The sequence below is a fragment of the Apodemus sylvaticus genome, chromosome 1 (assembly GCF_947179515.1).
Source record: "Apodemus sylvaticus chromosome 1, mApoSyl1.1, whole genome shotgun sequence".
NCBI lineage: Eukaryota > Metazoa > Chordata > Mammalia > Rodentia > Muridae > Apodemus > Apodemus sylvaticus.
In genome coordinates, this window is record NC_067472.1 from 108,259,823 (window position 1) to 108,281,295 (window position 21,473).

At 38.3% G+C, this 21,473-nt stretch overlaps 1 protein-coding gene across 1 annotated transcript in view; it reads right to left on the reverse strand.

Moving 5' to 3' along the window:
- Rsf1 (remodeling and spacing factor 1) overlaps window positions 1–21,473 on the reverse strand; it is a 122,332-nt gene that overhangs the window by 51,780 nt on the left and 49,079 nt on the right. The window contains exons 3-4 of the mRNA XM_052158346.1: window positions 4,724–4,816; window positions 1,440–1,645 (exon numbers count right to left, since the gene is read on the reverse strand). Of these exons, the coding sequence (XP_052014306.1) occupies window positions 1,440–1,645; window positions 4,724–4,816 (299 nt within the window). The remainder of the gene's footprint in view (window positions 1–1,439; window positions 1,646–4,723; window positions 4,817–21,473) is intronic.

Genomic DNA, 21,473 nt, shown 5'->3' on the forward strand with positions numbered 1-21,473 from the left:
CATATTGAGAGAGCTCTGATTTCAAGTGACAGACCTTGCCTCAGTGAAGAATGCGGAGAGCAGCTGAGGAAGACTCCCAAGGTCAGCTTCCAGCCAGCACATGTGTACACAGTATGCTCACACACATGCAAACACACATGCATACCCACACAGAGACACATGCAAAAGTTAAATGAAACATGTAGGTGGTTTAAAAAAAAAAACAAAAAACCCAGATTCAAATACACCAACTAAGTAAAACAAAACAAACAAAAAAAGCCCTCTGAGCATGGACATACTCAACACTGTGCATGTGAAAATTGTTTTAAGAAGGTAAGCATTAGCAATAGTAAACATGATAATTTCTGTTACATTTTCTTGATCTACAAAGCAGAAGAAAATATTTTCATTTGAAAAAGTATACTTGGCAGTAGAACATCATGAAGAGGACTCTGCATTCAAAAAGAACAAGAGAAAGAAAATGTTATTTCAAGAGTAGGTTGCTTATCTTCACTTAGAAACTTAGCTAAAAAGAGAACCATGCCAGGCACCGTCAGCCCAGTCTTTAATCCCAGTACTCAGGAGGCATAGGGAACAGGATCTCTGTGAGTTGGAGGCCAGTCTGGACTACAAAGCCAGTTCTAGGACAGCCTGTCATGAAAAACCAAAACCAAAACAAGACAAGACAACAACAAAAGAGAAGCAGGCAATATACCTGCTAATAACACTCTAGAAATTTGTTCAGCTCATATTTATCTTTGGTGAATGGAAAAAAGTTGAGCTTTACTCAACTTTTCAAATGAATGCTAATAATGAATTAGTAATCACTAATAAAAATATGCTAAAAATAAAAATGGGGCAAAACCAGGTAAGAGTTCATGTTAAAGCAGCTATTTATACTGAGAAGTTAGATAGTTTCCCTATTTTATCATGCCGCTAAACTTCCAACATTATTACATAATATGACTATTAGTATGATATTTATAAATAATGAAATTGCAAGGCAGAAAATTAAAAACACAAATTTTCTGCAAAGGTCCAGTATCATTGATCTATTTTTAAAAAGCAAAACAAAATAATTTCAAGGTATTTAACTGTCAGTACAAATGAGAAATAAATTAAAAAAAACAAAAACAAGAAAAAACTGTACAGATGAACTGGTCAAACTGAAATAGTTAAGAAAAAGAGAACCAAACAATGCTTTGATATACACATATATATCTAAGAATATTTTTTCCACACGTAACTTATACATTAATATTCAGATCACAACATTTTGGCACAAAGTATGTGTCTCAATATGGATGGAAATGTTATTCATATTTACTTGGCAAATATTAAGTACCTACTGTGGACATTGTGCTGAGTACTAAAAATTTAGCAATTCCCATTAATCGAAAGAGCATTCTGGCCTCACAGATCAAAGAGAGAAGTTCTTACAAAGATTGCAATAAGGGTACCTGACAATGCATTTCCAAGAAGAGCCATCTTGATCGTCTTGTTCTTCTATGTACATCCTCACGTTGTGGTCTTGATCCAACTGGTACCAATACATGAGGCCGTCTTTGTCTCGCCCAATTGGCTGCAGACGCATAGTATCAGCATCCTCCTCATTAATTATATTCTTGAATTTAAGATTGTCATCAAACTGACACTCACAGAGATACTGAAAAACAGTTATATTGGGGCTTAAAATACTGTGCACACATTTCTAAAATATGACACACTTCAGGACTGATTCAGAATCAGAGACAAGAGGCCACACAGTTCAATTTATTTCATACTACTCTTTAAAAGGCAAATTGAAAGTTAACATTTTAATTTTATACCAATGTAGAATTATAATATATATTTAAGATATAGTTTAACTTACACACAAATCAAATGGTATTTCTAAACTGAGTTTATGTGCACTAAAAGCTCCCCAATTACCATTGTATAATACTGTATTTAAATTTTCACTTATATTTTAAAACTATTAATATAATTGGTAAATAGAAATCATATATATTTATGACCCAATAGATAAACAATGTAGAATGATTAATTCAAGCATACTTTGTGATGAGAAAACTTAATATCTACTAACAATTTTCAACTATGTAATTACAATTACCTTACAATATATTATTCAGTTACTTGAAACTTTGTAAATTTACCCAAAATCTCGCCAATCTGATTGGAGAGAATTAAACTGACCAGGGTTAAACACCGTTGTATTGACACTTTAAAGTTCTACATTAAAATGAGAACACAGTGTAATTTCTTTCTGTGCCTGGCTTACTACATTCAACACAATGTCTTCCTAATGTAAAAATGACTTAACTTACATTTTTTACTTATTTTCTTTTTGTGTCTGTGGGCACATATGCCACAGTTTACATGTGTAGGTCAGAGGAAACTTGTAGAAAGTTTTCTCCTTCTACTGTTTATGAGTCCCAGGATTGAACTCATGTCTTCAGACTTGAGGGTAGTTTTTTTATCCACTGGCCATATCACCAGAACTTTTTCTTAATGACTGCAAATGCATTTCTTATTCACTAAGATCTATCAATATTGTGATTACTGCTGTAGTGCATATGAGAAGTCAAGAATGGATATGAGAGCCATACTTCTGTTTTTGCTGCTTTCTTTATGGGATTTTATGCTGATTTCATTTCCATAAGATGTACAGCCAACAGTAGGAGTGCTGAATCATTAGACCATTCCATTTAAACATTTCAGGCAAACTGTCACACATTTTGTTTCTAAGCAGTATTTGAAAAAAATCCTAATGTTTCCTTTACTCTGAAGGCTGCTATAGGAAGGCTGCTTGAGCCTAAGAGTTTAAGACAAGTCTTTGAAAAGCAATAAAGTTCAGGTTCAACCAAATAAAAAACAAAGACTAATTTGGACACATTGCAAACATAAATGCTAAGTGGACAGGGTACCTCAGAAAAACTGCTGTAAACATCTTACAGAACTTTTCATGTGAGCTAAAAGAGTGATTAATATCTAACAATAGAATAACAGTTACTCAGGCCATTATCTCTTATATATACTATATATTATATCTCTTATATATACTATATATTAAGAATTGCTTAGCTAGGCAGTGTTAGCACATGCCTTTAGTTCCAGCACTCTTTAGGCAGAAGCAGTTGAATCTGAGTTCAGGGATAGCCTGGTCTACAGACTGAGCTCCAGGACAGTCAGGGCTACATAGAAAAACCCAATCTCAAAATCAAACAAACAAAAAACAACAAGCAAGAAACAAACAAAAGAAACACCAAGCCGGGCAGTGGTGGTATACGCCTGTAATCCCAGCACTCTGGGAGGCGAATTTCTGAGTTCCAGGCCAGCCTGGTCTACAGAGTAAGTTCCAGGACAGCCAGGGCTATACAGAGAAACCCTGTCTTGAAAAAACCAAATCCAAAAAAAAAAAAAAAAGAAAGAAAGAAAGAAAAAAGAAAAGAAAAAGGAAAAAACCCAAATCCCAAAACAAAAACAAAAAACAACAACAAAAAAAGAAATGCAAAAAAACCCTTATGGACTTATGAATAGGGATGTTACTAAAGAAGCACTGTGAAATCTCAAAGCAATGAAGATCTCAATCCTTTTTTTCACTAATAGCTTCTTCTGTTATACCAACCACTTGGTTAGTAATTAGCAAACATAAAGAAATAAAAGAAACCGCAAACTTGAAAGTAACCCTATATAGAGACTGAGATGACCCATTTTAATAAAATACTTTTGTTTCATGAAGGTTTTTATTATCACCATGGCATACCCTTACTTATCTGAAAAACAATGAGGACTTCAAATGTATTAAATGATTACATTATCAACAGTCTGTAAGATACAGTGATTGATGAAGGTAGCCACAGAAACAATAAAGAAAACTACCAAAGTAACTGCTTCCCTATTGTTACTGTGTCCCTAATCAGAAACAATGAAAAGTAGACTATAAAGACAATTCTTAAAAGTAGTTAAGACTTGACTTTTGTGTGTGCTGTGTGTTCCTACACATGGAGGCCAGTGATTAATGGAAGGCATGTCTTCGGAGACCTGCCTTCCGAAGGTCTTGATTTTTATTCAGACAGGTCCCTCACTGACCCAGAGTGCAAGGCTCTGCCTGGCATACCTATCCAGCTTGCCTTCCAAGGGCTGGGATTATAGGCAGGCTCACACCACCTGGCTTTGTACGAAAGATTCTGGAGATCTGATATCTGTTCCCTATGCTGGTCTGGCAAGGACTCTACCAAGTCATCTCCTAAGCCCTGAACAGACTTTTTATCACTGAAAAAACAGAAAGAAAAAAAAAAAAAGAAAGAACCTATTGTCTCCTAATCATAAAATGTCTACCCTTCCCTTGCTGCTTTTTGTTGGGATATAAGAAACAGCCCAGACAGGCCTCAAATTTAGGACCTTCCTGAGTCAGCCTCCCAAGTACTCAGATTACAGGTGTGTATATCCATACTCAATTTTCTTTAACTTTAAAAAGTTTTTATTATCTATATTTACTTATTTAGTGGGGCACCTGAATGCTATAGCACACATATGAAGACAGAGGATAACTTTGCAGACTCATTTCACTTTCTACCATGGAGGTTCCAGCAACGCAAACTCAGGTTGTCAGACTTGGTGGCAAATACTTTTACCCACTGAACTATCTTGCTGACCCATGGTTTTCTTTACTTTGTAATTTAGGCATCAAAGTAAACTTTTAAATTTAAATTACTGCAACAAATAATACATGCATTACCTTTAAGAGTGCTAGTTTGCATTCAACACTCATTTCAAGATAGCCTTTCTTCTCCATCTCCCATGCCCAGGTACTGTTAAACTCTTGGCAGATCTGTAACAGAAAATTAATAGCTCAATATATGAAAACAATTTTTGTTGGTATTTCTTGTACTTGGATTTGGAATGGCACCCAAAGGCTCAGGTGTTGAAAGCTTATTAGTTTAGTAGGTGGGAGCTAGCTGTACAAGCAGGTCACTGAGGTCTATTATTGCCCGTTTATTGTGCCCACTTCTGCTTCATGGGATGAAGAGCACGGCTGTACCACACACTCCCTGTCATGATGCTCTACCTTACAGAGACAGAGAGCCAAGACTGTGCACCCACACCTCTGAAATCATGAGCCAAAATAAATGTTTCTCTGTTTAAGATGGTTTTCTTAGACATTTTATCATGACAACATGAAGTTAAACAGCAATAAACATTGGTTCTTTTCCATGATTTTGTTGTGTTCTTATTAATATATATATAGAGGAAGGAATTCAGAAACGACAGGCAACTCCAATTTCAAATTACATTTAGATCCATCAGAAATATTTACTAATGCCTGTAACAACTTAAGAAAGAATCTCTGGATGTGGAGATGGTTCAGTGGTTAGAATCACTTGCTACTCTTGAAGAGGACCCTGGTTCAGTTCCCAGCACTCGCACAATGGCTCGCAAACATCCATGACTCCAGTTCAGAAAGATCTGATGCCTCTTCTGACCTTGGAGGCACCAGGTACATGTGTGGTACACATACATATATATATAAAGGCAAAACACATATAAAATAAACATACATATAAAAAGTAAAATAAATAAATCTAAAAACATTAACAATGATGTGGAAAAAGAATCTCCCTTGCTTTCTATCTGTTCAACAACTTTGTATTTTGTGGATATAATTTTTCCACATGAGAATAATTATTTGATAATCTTTCAAAAGGAAGGCATGGCTGACAGCTTGCATTTTTATAACTAGACAGGAGTTCAAAACCATGTCAAATTCTACAGATATATTCAATAACACTTCTCTTCAAATCAGTGTCCTCTTTATTATCAGGTAAAAATTCCACTGCCCGGCATTTTACAACTTCAGTAGCAGGCTTTAACTTGACTGTTTCAGGATTCTTTTCCTACATAAGCACTTTAGCCAATCAGAGCCACTGTAACAGTCTGAAGAGAAAGCATGTGGAAATACTCCACTCAAAAGTTGTGCAAATTTAGATGTGGGGCCATGCCTGCCATCTGCACAGAGGTGGAGTGAGAAGGACCACGAGATTCAGACATGCCTGGACTGACAGTGACACCTTGTCTCACAGGACAACAAAGAGTGGAGTAAACTCTCTATTCATCAGATCTTCACATAAAAACTCTTCCTTAGATTCTTTCATAAGAAACTAGGCAAGATTCATGTACTAAATTCAAGAAGAATATGACTTCTCTAACCAAGTGGTTGTGTTTGTTTTCAGCCACAAAAGGAAGTAATGATGAAGATGATGATCTTGGAGGCAGTTAAGTATACATAAAACATTATGCAATGTATCTGCCAGTGCCATGGAGATTTTATTGTTATTGTAACAAATAGCAAAATGAGGGTTAAAGCAGTAGAAGCAAAACAAGATGAGAAATTGTTTTGGAACCATGGCATTAGTTAAAACAGAGAGTTGAAAGAAACAAACAGTAGACAGGAGAGGACACTTCAGCAGTCCTCTTAATAGGGCTGGAATAGAACTAGGATGGACTTCCTGGAAAGAGTACACTTACCCAGCTATCCCTGGTGCCCTCTTTTACCATTTACCATTATCATATTATCTAGTGCCATTTTTTAGTTAAAAAAAAAAATCCAGAGGTCAATATAAGGCAAACGATATGACCAAAAACTATGTAGAAAACGGTAAAAGTCTTACAGAAAGGATAAATTCTACATTTCCTAGAATTCCACAAAACTCCTTCTAATTGACAGCACACTGTGTGTGTGTGTGTGTGTGTGTGTGTGTGTGTGTGTGAGAGAGAGAGAGAGAGAGAGAGAGAGAGAGAGAGAGAGAGAGAATTCATGTAACAATGCAATAAAAAAATCTAACTTAAGGGGCACCATTTAATGAAAAGCACAGATGACATTGGGTACACATGAAATGAAATGTCTGTATATCAAAAGCTAAAGTGGCAGGATCTAAACAGGTACATCATACCAGGAAACAAGACTAATGAATGTTGAAAAATCTATGGCAGTCCTAACTTGTCAAGTAGTATCAGCTGTTATCTTCCCAAATAATGACAATGAGTTATCTCTTTATTTAGCAACTCTAAGAATTTACATAGGAAAAATAAAACGTAAAAAAGAGTGATATTGTTCCCAATAGCTAAAAGGTAGAAGCAACCCAAATGTCAACAGAAAAACAAAATACACCAGATCCACATAGTGAAACTGCATGTAGTCGTTATCAAGGAATGAAGCACAGATGGACATAGGGCTCAGCTGTATACAGCACAGGGAGGCCTTAGGTTATAGTTCTCAACTGTGGGTCATGACCCCTTTGGGAGGTCACACGACCCCTTCACGGGGGTCACTTAAGACCACCAGAAATCAGTTTTTATATTATTAACAATAGCAAAATTACAGTTATGAAGAAGTAACTAAAATAATTTTATGGTTGGGGTTACCACAACATGCAGCACTAGGAAGGCTGGAACCATTGCCATAGACCTATCCCCAGTATCCACCCCACAAACAAAGGGGAAATAACAACCAAGCAAACCAATAACAACAAAATATATGGCTGCCTGGATGAACTGGAAAACATGCTAATGCAAGAAACCACACAAAAGGATACCTACTACAAGATCCTATTGATTCAAGGGTACTCAGAATGTCTAAAATACTGAAATTTAAATTCAGAGACAGAAAGCAGATTAGCAGTTAACAGATGTGATGAATAGTGCTGTCAGTGTCACAGAATCTAGAATCCTCAGGACATGCCTGTGACGGATTGATTATCTTGGTTATACAAACTGAGGGGGAAGACCCGCCTACTCATAGGTGGCACCATTCCCTAGCTGGGATCCTACACCAGATAACCTGAGAAAGAGAACCGAGCCTCAGAATACAATGTGGACGGCTGATTCAAGCAACTGCTGCCTTGACTTCACCATCATGATGAACTGCACCTCACACTGAGATCCACAGTAAACCTGTTCTCCTTTAAGGTGCTTGTCAGTATTTTATCACAGCATCAGAAAAGCAACTGAGACAGCAGGAGAGGTGGGGTAAACAAGCAGGAAGTATGACCTAATGAATATGGCTTTCACTTTTGAGTGCTAAAATTGTTTTGAAATTAAGATACGTTATAAATGCCTTGCAAATATACAAAAACAAGCACAAGAATAAACAAAACAAAACAAAAACACTGAGTTGTTTATTTTAAAAGTCTAAATTTGTTACGTTGAGACAAGTGCTCATGTTGCACACACTGGCCTCACATTTACAATGTAGCTGAGGCTGTCTTTGCACTCCTTGTGCCTCTGCCTCCAAAATACTTGGATTACATAGGTTTGCCACCACACCTGGGAAAGTGTCAACTTTATTAAATGTTGAAAAACATCTCGAATCTTAGAGTGGATTGCATTGTTATCCACAGCAAGGAAATGGGCAAAGAGGGATAACTGAGTGATGTAAGCATTATTCTCTCTAATAAGCTGTTAAAAATATATTTCAAATACTACCAGTTGAAGTCAGCTGCCACAAAGAGAGATGTGGATACAGAATACACTGAAAATGATAAATCTAGCTCCATCTTTGCACATATTTTCAAATTATGCTTCACCAGAACTGAGCTATGACTATCTCTGCCTGTTTTAGAAACATCAGTTGTTCAGGAGAACTGAAGGAAATATCAGAATGCCAATAGTGACAAGCTCTCAGTACAGGGAAGGAAGGCAAAGATGAATTAAGGGGACTGTAGCGTATTTTAGTTGATGGAGTGCTTGCTTGGTATGCATGGAGCCCTGGGTTCAGTCCCCAGGGCTGCATAAATCAGATGTGGCAGTTTGCACTTGTAATCCTAGCACTGGTGGGTGATGGCAGGAGGTCTGAGAGTTCAACATCATCTTACACAGCCAGCCTGGGATACATGAGACCCTACCTCAAGCCAAGGCAACCGACAATTGACAAAAAAAAAAATTAAAAAAAAAAAAAAGAAAGAAACGGTTCTGACCAACAAATCAAGCTCATCAACCAATCAATTAATAGATAATCTACAAACACAAGACTACAGGACAGAAATATCAATACAACCAATGGAGGAAGAGAGACCAAACAGAGGGTTTCTTCAAGTAGTGGCATTTGTGAATCAGTGGCACTGTGATCAAAAAGACTGGCCAGACTGTATAAAAAATATTTGCTTTTCCTTATTTGTGAGAGTACATGTGTATGTGCATGCACAAATGCATGCACACAAGTAACACGTGTGTGAGAAAAAGAAAGACGGACAGATAGGAGAGCTCCAAGTCATATGACCTATGTGGGCACCCATACAATCGTGGCTAACACACACACACACACCACACACACACACACACACACACAATTTTTTTAAACTGATCTTTTGTAGCCTTCTTTTATGCCCCATTTCACTAATTTCTGCCCTGATTTTTATCACTTTTTTTCTGTCTACTGATTGAGGGTTTAACTTACATGAAAGTTTAAAATCACATAGCTTGAGTTTCAAATCTCGCCTCTCCCTACCAGCAGGGTGATTTTGTTGAGTCAATCACCTGTTCGACTTGGACTTGCAGGTTCTTCTTCTGTAAATGGAGGTTTGGGGCAAATAAAAGACAAGGAATGTGCCAATCACATACTCGCTGTGTCATGCCTCCATTACATATATGCAAACCTGAAAAGAATTCTAGAAAGCCATAAGAAGAATCAATTAGAACACAAGAAGGAGTTAAAAGAGCTAGTAAAAAAAAATAGTATGCTAGTATCTTCAAAATGTAGGTAAATATTGTTTACCAACACTAGCTTCAGTCAGATGTATGGAACATGTTTAAGAGGTAAATACCATTCATTATTAGTGATAGATTCATTTTAATTTCCCATTTTTATTTTCTGGGGATTAAGCATATATTTTGCTGAAGCACTTCTAATGTTATATCTAATAAGGTAGTAAATTTTGAATCTTAATAGCCTATCCTATATTAATATGACAACAGATTTCATTATATTTTTATGCACTGATATAATGTATATTTTTACCATTTTTAACCTTTGTTTTTTATTTTATGCATATGAGTGTTTTTCCTGCAAGAATACATGTGCACCGTATCTACACAGTGCCCATGAAGGCCAAATAAAACAGCATCAGATCCTCTGGAATTGGAGTTACAGCCAGTTATGAGCAACTATGTGATGTCAGGAACCAATCTTGGGTCCTCCAAAAGAGCAGCAAGTGTTCTTAATAGCAGAGCTGCCTTTCCAGCCTCCAAACTAAACTCATACTCACTGCTTTACTGCAGACGAGGCGATTTAACTGTGGTTGAGTTCCCCTCTCTATAATCTTCTTTCATGCCCTACCATCCTGCCAATCCTCTGCTCTTCCCAACCAGTCTTACTTCTGAGAGGAATTATGTCTTTATAGGTGATATTATCTATGTTTGTGTGTACAGGAGTGCGCACATGAACCCACAAAATATGTATGCAACACAGCATGCATCTTAAAGTCAAAGGACAACTTTCAGGAGTCAGTTTTCCCCTTCAGCCAGGTCACTGGACTTGGTGATAACCATCTGCACCCTCTCTGGCTCTTACCAGTACCAACAGTGAAAATTTTGAAGATTCTTGCAAAATCTACAGAAACCTACTGCATTATATTTTATTTACTGTGAATATTTATATACATATAAAGTTTATTTTATAATTGTATAATAAATGTTTAAAATAAAATTTACCATTTTAACCTTTTTTAACTGCATAATCCACAATTATTATTAAGTTTATTTAGGATTTTGAGTAGCCATTATACTTTTCATTTTCTAAAATATTTCTTGGGCCAGGAAAATGGCTCAGTTAGAAAAGTGTCAGCTCTGAAAGCATTAAGCTGTGTGTTCAGATACCTAGCACCCATGTAAAAAACTCAGGTGTGCCCATAATCCCATTGCTGTAATAATGGCAGTGTCCAAAGAGACTACTTAAAAAAAAATAATAAGATAGAGGGTGCAACTGAGGAATACATCCAACATCAGCCTTAGGCCTCCACATGCACATAAACACAGGCATGCCCACACGCACACGTCATTTCATAATTCAAGTAAATTCTTTAACCATTAAGTTCTCCTCCGGTGTTATAGGACCTGAGGTAAGCTTGCCATCTTACTTTATTTAGAACAGTCTAATGAAACCAAGACTGATCTCAAAATCTGTGTAACTTAACCTGAACTTCTAATCCTCCTGTCTCTTCCCAAGTACTACAGGAGTGCATCACCACATCTGTATTATTCAGTGTTCCAAACCAGAGCTTCATGTATACTACACACCATTCTACTGGCTGAGCTACATCCTAAATACCCAGAGATCTACTACTGAATGAGTGTCTTTTCTTTGTTGTATTTTAAGAGTGTACCCCAACCTTCAACGTTTTAAAGATTTCTTTTACATAATAACTGTTATCTACATGTATGTGAATCGTGTATGCCTAGCGCCTGTGGAGGTTAGAAGAGAATGTCAGATTCCCGGAAACTGAATTGGATGATTGTGAGCCACCATGTAGGCACTTGAAATCAAATCTAGGTTCTCTGCAAGAGCCACAAGTGCTCTTAAGTGTTAAATCATCTCTCCAGTCCCCAAGTTTGTTTTATATTCCTCATTCCCCTCCACCCCCACCCCGTGTGTGTGTGTGTGTGTGTGTGTGTGTGTGTGTGAGAGAGAGAGAGAGAGAGAGACCGCATGCATGTTTCCATGTAGGTGGCACACAGGGGGTAGGTGCACACATATGCATGCTGAGTGCATGTCAAAGCCTGACTGAGGTTGTTGCTAGGAATCATCTTGAACTGTTCTGGTTATTCACTAAGATTGGGCAGGGTCTCTCAATCGCACCCAGAGCCTGCTGATAAGGCTAGTATGACTAGCCTGCTTGATCTGGGAATTCTGTCTCTACTCACCAAGGCCAGAGTTACAGGCAGGGCCCCACAAACACCTGGTATTTCTGGGGATTCTGGGGATCCAAATTAAGGTCTTCAAACTTACTTGGTAGTACTTAACCACTGACCCATCTCCTGAGCACCTAGGAGTTGTTTTTTGTTTTTTGGGGGGAGGAGGGTATTTATTTTGATTTTATGTGGTGTCTGTGTGAGGGTGTCAGATCCTGTGGAACTAGAGTTACAGACAGCTGTGAGCTGCCATGTGGGTGCTGGGAATTGAACCTGGGTCCTCTACAAGCCAGAGCTCTAAACACTAAGCCATCATCTTTCCAGCCCAGGAGTTCTTAATATATTCTGGATTATAAACTTTCCAGGGCTGCCCTTACATAATTTGCAGCATGAGCTACCTCACTCTACAGGCTTTTCTCATTTTCTTTATAATGTCCTTTGACGTACAAAAGATCTTAATCTGATAACAGCTAGTCTCTCCTGTCATTGCCTATACTTTTAGTGTCAAATCTGGAAATACATAGTTTAAATGAAAGATCACAAAGATTTTCCCAAAGAGTTTTACAGATTTAGGACTTACATTATTGAATCATTCTGAGTTAATTTGCATATGTGGTATGAAGTAGGATATATGTTCCATTTTGCAAATTGTATTTTAAAAAATATCTAACATTATTAAAGCAGTTAAAATAGGTAAAAAAAAAGCTACAATAAATGCATGATAAATTCTCTCTCTATATTGTATTCTTCAGTCATTCTCAGTTCAGTCAGGAATCAAGAAAAATACACAGTACTAACATGCTAGAACTTTCCGATGCATTTCTAAAGCCTTTTCTCCATAAGGAAGTCGCTATTCTTCCAAATACTGATAGTCTATTGCAGTACCTCTGTGACTATAAAGGAGTAGTACTTTTGAGTGTTACTGATAGGTAATAATCAACTGCTCATAACAAAGTGCTGCAAACTTCGAATAACCAAATGGAAGAAACAGGATACTGAAGTCACCTTGTTGCTAAAGGAAAATTTCCCAGCCATAACATGACTTGCTGTGGAAAAGAATATTAGGTATGTTATTATAAAGAACTATTGAGCCATCTGAAGTCTCATAGGAGTTCTGCAGAAATCTAAGGAAAGTACAATGTAGCATTACTGTATCAAGCATAAATAATATAGGTCAAATTTAAATTCTCCTTTGTGAAGAAATGAATACTACAAAAGGGAATTATCTAACATTATGTATGGTGCTGTTTCTTTGATAAGTTAGTGTTACACACATGCTGTTGCTCCAGCAATTTGATAATAGTATGCTGAGGGCATTCATGTAGTTTCATTTAATGATAATTACATTTCATTTAGTGGGTAATTAACTTACACATTTTTTGGAGTTAAGAGACTCAGCTGCTTTCTCATTACAAATCCAAAGCACTTTCTGATATTAGTATGTGTAACTAAACTATTCCCTACAAGTCCATGCATGCCAACACTGGCTTCCCACTTGGAGGTACTAAAACTTTTGGGACATTTTCTGTTTCTTGGTCCAGCTAGAGGGCTGGCTGTCCTACACTCCTGCAAACAACGATTGAGCCAACTGTACTACCATGCCTTCCTTAAATGACGGACTAGAAAGCCCTCAAAGTGTCAGCCAAAACTTCCCTTAGGTTACTTCTACTGGGAGTGATCTCAGGGACGAGGAAAGTAACTGGCACAAGCACGTGAACAAAGAATAAACAGTGTTCCTGAAGGCTTTGCACGAGAGATGCTTTGCACTGAATGCCCACTGGACTGGGCATGCATGCTGGAGTACTGACAAACTGGCTTCACTCATTGCTTTGCACCCTCTACCTACCCTTCACAGCACATGGGAATCACCTGTATGTGACCTGGAATGTGGCGTTGAACTTAATGACATTACCTACACAATAGCATAGTACCAAAAGTAAGTTCTCAAACACCAGCAGCAATTATCTCACTGTGGAAAACGTACAATTCCTGAAAAGATGCGCTCTCTTATCCCACTTCCCTGTCTCTCTCATCTCTCCCCGTCTCTCTTCTTTCTCCCTCTTCCACGTGGTCATGGCCACCCCTCATCTCTCTAGCTTCTCTTTCTCTCTTCCCTTCTCTTTTCCTTTTCTCATTCTACTCTTTTACTAATAAAGCATAAAAAAAAGAAAAAGGAAAAGAAAAGATGCTGTGTTTGGCAATGAACAAGAACTCCTAGGAACATCTGTGTCTGCAAAAACTGACTGACTGACCCATCAGTACTTCAGTACTGAGGAGAAACTAGAATTCGGTAGGTTCAGAGGCTAACTACTTCATCCTAGGCTAGTGTTACACTTCTTGAACAGCCATTCCTTACCCCCAATCTGTATCTGAATTAACACCTCATGATAACAAATAAAAACCTCCTAGGAGCTGTTAATCTATCAGATCACTGTCTTCTACCAATCAAGAGTTAAGAATGTTATCAGATAGCACCTTGGGACTATAAAATAGCTCACCCTTCTCACTGTACACAGCACTCTGGTGTACCCATCAATGTATTTTAACGTGCTTTTAATTATTCCATTCTTTGGGAAAAAAACCATAAAAACCCTGTGAAACTGCTTCCATATTGGAACAAGACATTTGGGGTAGCCTAAATTTGTATTCCTGGGCTATGGTCACTCACAATGGCTCCAGAACAAGCTATCTCTTATTCTCCTTAAAATTTCCTGTATAGAGGTCAAAGAGCTGTAGTTTTTGCATTGACAATGGGAATGTAATGGTCTAATGACTATGAAAAGTCATCCAGTAGTTTCTCAAAAGGTTAAACAAAGAAATAACTATAGGACCCTTTCATGTTCATAGTAATATTATTCCCTCCAAAATTAGAAAAGTTCAAAGAAATAAATCTTATTTCACTTTTGAGAAATATATCTGTAAACACCTAATTCTTATCAAATATTAAATTATCAAATGATGAAAATGTCCCTTGTGAATTCATAATTGCTGACAGCTTCCAGAGAATAAAAGCCACAGGCCAGGGCTGCAAGTATAACCCAGTGATTGCGCACTTGCTTAGTGAACAGACCTTGCTGGTTCCCAGCACAGGAAAGCCGGAGGGCGGGGAACAGTACGTGAGGGAGATGAAGGAAGGTAATGGAGCAGTGGCATTTTCTGAAATCATTTTGATCATGTGTTACTAAATTTATTTACTTTAAAAAGACTTCTCTGTTATTAAGGACTGAGTACCAAAAACTGTCTTTTATCTTCCCTTGCTTTTTGAGACAAAGTCTCATTAAATAGCCCAGGCTGGCCTAGAATTCATAATCCTCCTGCCTTAGCATCCCCACTGCTGGGATTACAACCACATGCTACCATCCGTAGCTTCTTCGTTTATTTGGAGGGATTAAACAATGAGGTTACCTCTTGTTGGGGAGTAGGTTTTTCTCTATTATATTTTTACTGGTTTACTGGTATGCCCCCAGAACACACAGAGAGGTCAGAGGACAATTTATGGGAGTTGGTTCTCCCTTTCCACTATGTGAGTCCTAGGGATCAAAGTCAGGATCACCATGCTTGCTGTCTAGTGCCTTTATCCACTGAAGCATCTTACTGGCCCAAGTTTAGTTATTTTCTACTTAACTTCATGATCTTTCATGTATAAAATTTATAAGTAAATAATTTACTTATCATTTATTTGTTCATTGTATAAGAAGCACAATTGCAGCATAACATTTCTTGAAACCAAATATGTCTTAAAATCAACAATTACATTCAATGTGATAAACTTTCTTTTTCTTAAAAAATTCCCTAGCTGGGCAATGGTGGTATGCACCTTTAATCCCAGCATTTAGGAAGCAGAGTCAAGGAATCTCTGAGTTTGAGGTAACTCTGGTCTACAGAATGAATTTCAGGACAGCCAGGACTACAAAGAGAAACCCTGTCTCAAAAAAAACAACATAATAATCAATCATGCAAAATATACAAAAAGATCACAGAATCTAATAAAAATAGCAATAAGAAATTGCCTTATCTGAACTTACTTATTTATCTGAACTGACTTATTTATTTAGCTTTTTTCTAGGCAGGGTTTCTCTGTGTACCCGACTATCCTGGAACTCAACTAGGTAGATCAGGCTGGCCTCAGACTCAAGAGATTCACCTATCTCTGCCTCCCGAGGGCTGGGATTAAAGGTGTGCCCCACCACACCTAGCCTGGATAGCTTCTTTTAAAATCGCTTTTGAAGGAGCAGGGCAATAGGAAAGTGAGAGGCACAGATGCTAAACTTAGTAGAGTGACGTTTGTCACCTACCATCAAGGTTATCTAAAATCATTAACAACCAAAGGAAACAGCAGAATTCCATGGATATATGAGATTCAATGACAGAGAAATTTCTTTGTGGCTTGCCAAGTGAAAGGAATGTAAATCTTAAGGCCAAGGCTTACCCAACAAGGAAGGAGTCAAGGTCCTAGCAGAACATCTAGCTTAAATTCAGTTCACCACATTTATTTTTAGAAGGATAATTCTACCTTAAAAGTAAAAAGTAATAAGACTACATTTGTGGGTTCTTTTCCATTCTAAATAACACTGGGCAATATATGATAGCAAGTATAAGAGAAGAAACAAAAATGAATGCCTGGGTACCTCTTCTATTATAACTTATCAAGATTTGTTGATTCTACCTTCCACAAAGGGAAAGGGAAGGGGGAGGGGGAAGGAGGAGAAAGAAGAAAAACAGTCCCCACACCCAAACCCCAATGTAGGCTTCTTCACTAGTCACTGGGCTTATTCCAATAGTTCTACATCATAGATCAGAGCCCCTTCACTACATTCTTTCCTGGTGCCCTATTAAGTGTACTAAGGCTAAGGTACTGGTAATTTCTGAACAAATGTCTACTCCCTCTGTAAGTCCTAGTTTAGCTATTTCAGAGACACTAAGAGGACATAGTAAATAGGTGTTGGCAGCGTGGTTTGCTGGGTTCATGCTGACGAAGGAAGTAAACGCCAGACACTTAACATGGTCTGTATTTAAACAGAATTTTTAATTTAATAATATCCCATTACTCAGTAACACATACTATAGCACTAACACAGGAAAGCAATAAAGAGCAAAGAGCCTCGTCCTCATTAGTATAGTGGTGAGTATCCCCACCTGTCACACGGGAGACCGGGGTTCGATTCCCCTATGGGGAGAGTGTCTATTGTTTGCCAGGCAGTGGTTGCGCATGCCTGTAGTCCCAGCACTTGGAAGGCAGAGGCAGGTGGATTTCTGAGTTCGAGGCCAGCCTGGTCTACAGAGTGAGTTCCAGGACAGCCAGGGCTACACAGAGAAACCCTGTCTCAAAAAAACCTAATCCAAAAAACCAAAAAATAAAAATAAAAAGAGCAGAGACAGGTACTACTGCCACAGAACTAGCTAATGACTGCAAATGAGAAATAAATTAAAAAAAAAAAACAAACCTAGAATTGTCTAAGTGATGGTTTAACCTAATGTCACTGCTTAAAAGGTGAGAAGAAACAAGCATTCAAGAGAATCTACCAGAAAGACACTGTGAGGAGCACTCCATCAACGTCCATCACAGCACTGGAGTCAGCAAGTCTTGGACTTCAGTGAAATGGCTGGCTCTGTCACTTTTTAGCAGTGTGGCCTACACAAGTTATTTAGTTTCTCAAATTCAATTTCCTAATACACAAAACAGAGATAATCTGTATTTCAAAGGTACAATAACAAAGACACAAAAAAGTATAGTTTAAACAGTACATAGTGAACATTCACTATAAAAACCACACAATATAGGAGCCAGGCCTTCTGGCACATGTCTTAATCTCAACACCAGAGAGGCTTGGACAATAGCATCACTTGAGGCTATACTGTAAGACTCTGTCTCGAAGGGAAACACAAAGCAAAGCAAAACAAAACATACAATAGTTTCGATAATGAAGTTAATACCAAGTCCACAGAGGAAAAACTATACAATTGAGTTAAACTAAGGAACATCTTCCTGGGAAAATGCCTCAAGGAGACAGCAATACTCAAGCTGAAGCGCGGAGGATAAGGAATGAGTTTACAAGGCTCGAGTTAGCTGGAAAGCATTCCAGAAGATACAGCATATGTAGAAAACCTTAAAGAAAAGATGGCAGGTTCAAGATAGTAGATTTGGAAGTGAGAGGATAAATTTCCGAACTGGCAATTACTACATGTTCATTGCTGTCTATCAATCCCTTTTACGGGTGGACAGATAGATGGCTCAATGGATAAGAGCTCTTGTCGTGCAAGACAGAGGACTCGAGTTCAGATGTTCATGTGAAATTCAAGTGTGGCCACACACATCTGTAATCTTAGCATTTGTGGGTAATTAGGAAAGAAGGGAGGTATGTGTGTGTGTGTGTGTGTGTGTGTGTGTGTGTGTGTGTGTGTGTGTGTGTGTGAGAGAGAGAGAGAGAGAGAGAGAGAGAGAGAGAGAGAGAGAGAGAGAGAGAATGGGGCTTGCTGACCAGCCAGCTTAGCTGAAAATTCCTGATTCAGGGAGATTCCTGCCCCAAAGGAATTAGGCAGATGAATGTTATAGCTAGATATCCAACAGCTTTCTCTGGACTCCATACAGGTACACATGGATGAACACATGTGCACACACATGGATAAAACCACAGAGAGAGATGGAGACAGAGACAGAGATCTTTTGCACCAGTGAAGAGAGGACAAAATGGTTTAAGGATAGGATGGTGGTCCAAAGTTAAACGTGCATGCGTGTGTGTGTGTGTGCGTGTGCGTGTGCGTGTGCGTGTGCGTGTGCGTGTGTGTGTGTGTGTGTGTGTGTGTGTGTGTGGGATGAGAATCTGGCAAGGGATTGTAACTACATGAAATAAACAGTAGCAATTGGATGGTGATTGATTACTGGGATGCAGGGAAAAGAACTCAGGGGCAATGCCTGAATCTTGGTTCAGGCTAAAAATGTTGACAATAACATGAATACATCACGGTTTCTACAGGTATAATAAGTTTGAAAAGATGAAGTTGGCTTTTGATGTGTTTGATTTATGTCATATCAGTTGAGGGGGCCATCATTTTGATACAAATGGAGTTTATTCTTCTCATGTGCTTAACATTAGGTTAGCCAGTGGTTTTCTAGTATTTTTATTTTATGATAGCCAAAACTAAGAACAATAAATTATATGTCCTTTAGACCAGATATCAATAACTGTATCTGCAGAAGGCTAGTAGTAAAAATAGATATTATACGTGCCATGTACTCGCTTGGTCAAAACACTTGGCTTGTCACTGTAGCATGATGTCAACTACAGACCACCTCCCAACAGACCTGCCCCTATTCCAATTCCACCTGACTTACAAAAACAGGCAGGATTTGGCTACAGTTTGCTAATTCCTGCTTTAGACTAGCAATAGCACATTTAATAATTCACAGAAAACAATGGCTGCTAAATAAGAAAAGCTTAATAATACAACCTGAGCCAAAGTGAAACTTGGACTTTCATGTTATTTATTGGCTACTTTCTTATCACCATGATAGAGCATCTAGGGGAGCAATGTAAGGGTGGAAGGACTTATTCTGGATCACAGTTTAGGAACTAGTCCATCAGTGGGAAAGGCATGGTGGACAGAACATGTAGCTATAATTCCCCACAATCTGGCAGACAAGAAACATGGTTCTGGCCAGGCTACATAATCTCAATGCTTATGTCCACCAGTTAGGTCTCAAATCACAACGGTTCCCGATCTTCTAAAGCAGTACTACGTACTGGCTGGGAAGTGGTGCTCAACACTTAAGCTGTGAGCGGAATTCCATATTCAAACCACAACAGATGTGACTAGTAACTTTACATAAGTAAAATTTATTGGAAAATAATTATATACAAGGCTCATATAATAAGGTATGCCTATTTTGGTGATTTAGAGAAAGAAATAACATTTAATATATGGACAAGTATAATATTCCTTAAAAAACCCGACAGATTTCTCTTTTATTATATTGGCATAAAAAGAAATCTGTTGTTTTTCAGTCTGTAAAACATCATAGATATAGATATATCTTTATGTCTTTGCCAAGTTATTTAAAAGTTATTCATTCATCCATTCAGTCAACAATAATGGGTAAATGTGGACATGCTGAGCTCTATTCTAGGCATGTTATATATCAAATAAATGTCAATTAATTTTCTTCAGTAAAGGACCACACAATAAACACACAGGCTTTAAGGCATGTGCTGGTTAGTCTTTTCTTTTTTCAACTTTATACACGCTAGAGTCATCTCAGAAGACAGACCCTCAACTGAGTATATAGCCTCCGTTAAATGAGGCTGAAGGCACACCTGTGGAGCATTTTCTTCATTAATGATTGATGTGAGAGGGCACAGCCCACAGCAGGTAATGACACTGGGCCATCAGCCCGAGTCATATAAAAAAGCTAAACAGAGAATTCACAACAGACTCTCAAATGGTAGAGAAGCACTTAAAGAAATGTATTTTTAAGTCCTTAGTCATCAGGGAAATGCAAATCAAAATGACTATGAGATTCCATCTTAGAGAAATGGAATGGTCAAAATCTCAAGTGACAGCACATGTTGTCAAGGATGTGAAGCAAGGGCACATGCCTCCACTGCAGGTGGGAATGCAAACCTGCACAATCACTTTGAAAATCAATTTGGCAGTTTCTCAGAAAACTGGGAATAGTTCCACCTCAAGACCTAGTTATACCACTCTTGGGTATATACCCAAGAGATGCCCCACTATGCCACAGGGATACTTGCTCCACTATATTCACAGCAGCTTTATTTGTAATAGCGAGAAACTCGAAACAGCCCAGAAGTCCCACAACTGAACAATGGATAGAGAAAAAGAATGGAATATTTACTATTCAGCCATTAAAAATAGAGACATCATGAATTTTGCAGGCAAATGGATGGAACTTGAGACTATCATCCTGAGTGAGATAGCCCAGACCAAAATGACATGGTATTTAGTCATTTTGTATGTAGATATTAGCCAAAAAACCACAGGATTCCCATGATACACTCAAGAAACCCAAAGAAGCTAAACAAAAAGGTATGCCTGAATCTCACTTAAAAGGGAGAATAATCGTAGCAAGCAAATGGAGGGAGGGAACTGAGTGGGACAAGGGATAGGAAAGGGAATGGGGGTTAGGGTCAAGTGTGGGAAGGGACAAGAGAGATGGCCAGAAGGCCATGAGGATGAATGGAAATTTGCAACTGGCAGAGAGGGTGGAGAAGTGGGTGCCACTGAGGACGTGACAGAGACGTGGGATAAAGAAAGCATCCACGAATCAATAGGGGTGACCTTAGCTGTAACTCATAAAATTGGGGATATGGAACCTGAGGAGGCCACCTCCTGTAGCCAGGCAGGAACCCCAGTGGAGTGATAGGGTCACTATCCCACCCACAAAACTTTCAACCCACAGTTTATCCTGTCTCAAGAAATGCAGGGACAGAGGATGGAATGGAGACTGAGAGAATGGCTACCCAGTAACTGGCCCAACTTGAGCCCATCCCATGGGCAAGCACCAATCCCTGATACTATTAATGATACTTATGCCAAGGCTATCCTCTTGGAAGCTCTACCCAGCTCCA